General features: G+C 41.2%; 1 protein-coding gene across 1 annotated transcript in view; it reads right to left on the reverse strand.

The window, feature by feature from the left end:
• Nucleotides 1–951, reverse strand: part of LOC106591106 (NACHT, LRR and PYD domains-containing protein 12-like) — a gene marked incomplete at its 5' end in the record, with an annotated part of 67,034 nt that extends 66,083 nt beyond the window's left edge. The window contains one exon of the mRNA XM_045719558.1: nucleotides 732–951. Coding sequence (XP_045575514.1) covers nucleotides 732–951 — 220 coding nt within the window. The remainder of the gene's footprint in view (nucleotides 1–731) is intronic.
• Nucleotides 952–6,000: the final 5,049 nt, after the last annotated feature.

The following is a 6,000-nucleotide window of genomic DNA, read 5'->3' on the forward strand; positions in this document are numbered from 1 at the left end:
GAGATCTTAGAAACGTATAATGTCACTGAGGAATAGATGTATAACGTTTACATTATGTCAGGATATGTCACTGAGGGAGAGAGGGTAATGTATATCGTTTACATTATGTCAGGATATGTCACTGAGGGAGAGAGGGTAATGTATAACGTTTACATTATGTCAGGATATGTCACTGAGGGAGAGAGGGTAATGTATATCGTTTACATTATGTCAGGATATGTCACTGAGGGAGAGAGGGTAATGTATGGCGTTTACATTATGTCAGGATATGTTATTGTTAGCCATCAGGGATCCTCTGGGAGGAGAAGAGACACAGTCTGGTACAAGTCACCATGACAGCCGTGATTTAGGGAGGAGTGAGCAATTTGGGGCAGAGATCAGGTCAGATGAAGTGAGGAAGAACAGATATCACTAAGGTTCTGTCTAGCAACATAGATACATTGGCTGTTCAGTTGTGTAGGAGGAGACTCAGCCTAGGAGAAAGGGTTACATATCAGTGCTTGTGTGAAATGGTTTTTGTTGTCTGAATTACAGCTGTAAGGACCCTTTGGGAAGAATTAAACCTGGTTAAGTTTCTCTAGTGTCCGTGAGTTATTTACTCTGAACATTAGAACCTAACAGTGTTAAGGCTGCTACAATATCATTGAGTTACACAGCTACTTTAGCTGGACTTTAGCTACAGCTTTTAAATGTTATAAAACAGCATTCAACATGAGGCAGACAGATCTTACTTCTCTCCAATGTGTCAGCAAGCTCCTTCTGGTTCATTTTCCTCAGGACGTGCAGTGTGATCTTCAGAGCCCCCTCTCTGGCACTGCTCTCCTGCTTCTCATCTTCAGCATCCACCACTTCCTTATCCTGCTTCTGACTCTCAAAGCATTCTGGGAGTTCTGGACTAAGAATCCTCTTGAACATCTTCAGCTCGTTCTTCACAAATGTCATAATATTCTCTTCAAGCAACTGAAATAAATCAAGTAAATAAGTTAAGCAAGAGAAGAAATGCTTTCTCATCAACACATTAATGAATGATTGACACATCAACTTTACTTGAGGTAAACAAAAACAAATGTACATAACAGGACCACATACACTGAATATGGAGTCCAGGTCTGTTTGATGACTCTGGGAAGACTGACCACTGAGAATCTCTGACTCTGATCTCTCCTGTTGGTTTCTGTGGACAAAACATGAGATTACATCTCCTCATCCAGGGAGTGAGTACGGACAGACAGACAGACAGACAGAGACAGAAAGACAGGCAGAGAGACAGACAGACACAGAGAGACAGACAGACAAACACAGAGACAGAAAGACAGGCAGACAAACACAGAAACACAGACACACAGACAGAGAAAGACAGAAATTAGAAAGACATTTTACATTTACATTTTAGTCATTTAGCAGACGCTCTTATCCAGAGCGACTTACAGTAGTGAATGCATACATTTCATACAATTTCATACATTTTTTATTTTTTTTTCCTGTGCTGGCCCCCCGTGGGAATCGAACCCACAACCCTGGTGTTGCAAACACCATGCTCTACCAACTGAGCTACAGGGAAGGCAGAGACAGGCAGACAGACAGAGAGACAGGCAGAGAGATAGGCAGAGAGACAGGCAGAGAGACAGAGACACACACACACACACACACCGTGAGGGAACGTTGTGTTTGTTTAATATTGTTTTAGGACTATGAAAATGGACAGAAGTATTAGCCTATGGATTATGAAAACAAGATAAATAAATGGGAAAATGGGAGAGGAGAAATGTCTAGAGACAGTGTTGTTTAACTCTCTGACCATGACCCATGAGTTCTTCTTACCTTTGTTCAGTAGAAAAGTCTCCCTCTCTAAAGTGATTAGGAGGATCCATAGACTGGTCACTCTTCATGGACACACAGCTGGGAACAGGGGAGGCTGGTCTCTCCTGCTTGATTGGTCTACAACACAACAGAGACAAACATTACATCTCTCACAGACAGGTATTTGTTTAAAATCTATCACTTGATGTTTTCACTTTAGAGATACACAAATCATGTTTTTTTTGCAAAATGCTATATATCTGCCTCACTCTCAAATGTGACCGACCGGCTCAATTTGGTAATTAACTAAATTAACTAAATTAACTAAATTAATTGTTTTTGGTTTATGTCAGTTTAATTGTTTGTTATGCTATAAATTGTTATTTTATTTTTGTAAGTGGTAAAATGAAGTAGAAAATGTTATATTTTGTAATTCTGAGTAATTACTACTTTAGTAAGGAATTACACATTATTAATTAAGTACTACTGCAGTTGCTTAATAATTCCAATAGATGGCAGCATAAGACAACTAATGACATTTCAGAAGGTTAGTTTAGTTCTCCCTGGATACACCACCACTCCCTGCGCTTCTTTCTGTCCCTTTCCACACTGCTAACGCAAGAGGAAGGACTGAAAAAGCATTTAACAGATTACTGTATAGTAATATTATTATGATTCATGTTTATAATTACCTGGTTTTATGCTCATGTTTTGAAATTATACTTCATTAATATAACGATTTTCAATAAGTCTGAACATTAATTCAGTCACCTCTGGTCAAGAAAAAACTATTTTCCAGGTACATTCATTGTCAAATTCATCAACCAGCATCGAGCCACTCTGTCTTCTCTCGCTAGTAGTCAACTCAGCCCCACTAAAAAGCTTGTGTTGTCACTCTGTCTTCTCCAGGGGAATGTTGAGGTAAATTTAATAACCGGGAGGGTTGAATTATGTCATTTATTGGCGGGCTGGAAAATGCACTCTTGTCTTTTCTATTCCGAGGTTGTTTACTCACAATATCAGATATTATGATGATGTTTTATAATGCATGTATACTGAGGTTGAGGTTCTGACTTGTGATTATTTACCAGGGTTCAATACCTGCTATAGTTACTATTTTTGTTGCTCTCCCAAAAGCAACACAGCCCTAATACAAGATATATAGCTAACCAAAGTAATGTTAATGAGTGACCATTTTAGAAAATCATGGGACATATAGTCTGTTGTTGCATGCTATTTTATGTCAATCATATTGCTGCTTGTAACGTTAGCAAATAACTGATGTTTCGTGGTCTTATGCTCCCATCTATTGGAAATATTTAGCAATTAAAGTTATTAATTTACTTACAGACATTGGTGAGGCAGCTGAGAATAAAAAAAACTGAATGTGTCCAGCCTACTTGAGGCGCCCCGAAAATAATATTCAAAAGATTGGTCCTTGGACACAGAGGGGTTAAACATTAAAGTTACCGTCCATCTAGTGAAGAGAGGAGAACTGGACAGAGGTAGCCAGCATCCGTCAACGAGAGAGGGAGGATAGGATAACTAGGATGCTGCTGGTAGAGTAGCTAGCTAGCAAGCTTACCTAGCTGTACCGACTACCTAGGATAACTAGGATGCTGCTGGTAGAGTAGCTAGCTAGCTTACCTAGCTGTACCGGCTAGCTAGGATAACTAGGATGCTGCTGGTGGAGTAGCTAGCTAGCTTACCTAGCTGTACCGACTAGCAAGGATAACTAGGATGCTGCTGGTAGAGTAGCTAGCTAGCTTACCTAGCTGTACCGACTAGCTAGGATAACTAGGATGTTAGGATGAAACAGTCAGAGGTCACCAAGCGCAACATAGCTTCAGCGTGTAAATCAGCTAGAAAGATGTGTCGGCATCGATTAATTGTCTCTGGCCCCCTCCCAGTTAGGGGGAGTGATGAGCTCTACAGCAGAGTCTCACAACTCAATCGCTGGTTGAAAACTGTTTTCTGCCCCTCCCAAAAGATAGAATTTGTAGATAATTGGCCCTCTTTCTGGGACTCACCCACAAACAGGACCAAGCCTGGCCTGTTGAGGAGTGACGGACTCCATCCTAGCTGGAGGGGTGCTCTCATCTTATCTACGAACATAGACAGGGCTCTAACTCCTCTAGCTCCACAATGAAATAGGGTGCAGGCCAGGCAGCAGGCTGTTAGCCAGCCTGCCAGCTTAGTGGAGTCTGCCACTAGCACAGTCAGCGTAGTCAGCTCAGCTTTCCCCATTGAGACCGTGTCTGTGCCTCGATTTATGTTGGGCAAAATTAAAAATGGCGGTGTTCGCTTTAGCAATCTCACTAGTATAAAGACCTCCTCCATTCCTGCCATTATTGAAAGAGATTGTGATACCTCACATCTCAAAATTGGGTTACTTAATGTTAGATCCCTCACTTCCAAGGCAGTTATAGTCAATTAACTAATCACTGATAATAATCTTGATGTGATTGGCCTGACTGAAACATGGCTTAATCCTGATGAATTTACTGTGTTAAATGAGGCCTCACCCCCTGGTTACACTAGTGACCATACCCCCCGTGCATCCGGCAAAGGCGGAGGTGTTGCTAACATTTACGATAGCAAATTTCAATTTACAAAAAAAAAAACCAATGACCTTTTCGTCTTTTGAGCTTCTAGTCATGAAATCTATGCAGCCTACTCACTCACTTTTTATAGCTACTGTTTACAGGCCTCCTGGGCCATATGCAGTGTTCCTCACTGAGTTCCCTGAATTCCTATCGGATCTTGTAGTCATAGCAGATAATATTTAAATTTTTGGTGACTTTAACATTCACATGGAAAAGTCCACAGACCCACTCCAAAAGGCTTTCGGAGCCATCATCGACTCAGTGGGTTTTGTCCAACATGTCTCTGGACCTACTCACTGCCACAGTCATACTCTGGACCTAGTTTTGTCCCATGGAATAAATGTTGTGGATCTTAATGTTTTTCTCATAATCCTGGACTATCGGACCACCATTTTATTACGTTTGCAATCGCAACAAATAATCTGCTCAGACCCCAACCAAGGAGCATTAAAAGTGGTGCTATAAATTCTCAGACAACCCAAAGATTCCTTGATGCCCTTCCAGACTGCCTCTGCCTACCCAAGGACGTCAGAGGACAAAAATCAGTTAACAACCTAACCGAGGAACTCTATTTAACCTTGCGCAATACCCTAGATGCAGTTGCACCCCTAAAAACTAAAAACATCTGTCATAAGAAACTAGCTCCCTGGTATACAGAAAATACACGAGCTCTGAAGCAAGCTTCCAGAAAATTGGATTGGAAATGGCGCCACACCAAACTGGAAGTCTTCCGACTAGCTTGGAAAGACAGTACCGTGCAGTATCGAAGAGCCCTCACTGCTGCTCGATCATCCTATTTTTCCAACTTAATTGAGGAAAATAAGAACAATCCGAAATTTATTTTTGATACTGTCCCAAAGCTAACTAAAAAGCAGCCTTCGCAAATGGAGGATGGCTTTCACTTCAGCAGTAATACATTTATGAACTTCTTTGAGGAAAAGATCATGATCATTAGAAAGCAAATTACGGACTCCTCTTTAAATCTGGGTATTCCTCCAAAGCTCCATTGTCCTGAGTCTACACAACTCTGCCAGGACCTAGGATCAAGGGAGATACTAAAGTGTTTTGGTACTATATCTCTTGACACAATGATGAAAATAATCATGGCCTCCAAACCCTCAAGCTGCATACTGGACCCTATTCCAAGTAAACTACTGAAAGAGCTGCTTCCTGTGCTTGGCCCTCCTATGTTGAACATAATAAACGGCTCTCTATCCACCGGATGTGTACCAAGCTCACTAAAAGTGGCAGTAATAAAGCCTCTCTTGAAAAAGCCGAATCTTGATCCAGAAATGATAAAAAACTATCGGCCTATATCGAATCTTCCATTCCTCTCAAAAATTTTAGAAAAAGCTGTTGCACAGCAACTCACTGCCTTCCTGAAGACAAACAATGTATACGAAACGCTTCAGTCTGGTTTTAGACCCCATCATAGCACTGAGACTGCACTTGTGAAGGTGGTAAATGACCTTTTAATGACGTCAGACCGAGGCTCTGCATCTGTCCTCGTGCTCCTAGATCTTAGTGCCGCTTTTGATACCATCGATCACCACATTCTTTTGGAGAGATTGGAAACCCAAATTGGTCTACATGG

Source organism: Salmo salar, chromosome ssa06, assembly GCF_905237065.1.
Source record: "Salmo salar chromosome ssa06, Ssal_v3.1, whole genome shotgun sequence".
In the NCBI taxonomy this organism is placed as follows: Eukaryota; Metazoa; Chordata; class Actinopteri; order Salmoniformes; family Salmonidae; genus Salmo; species Salmo salar.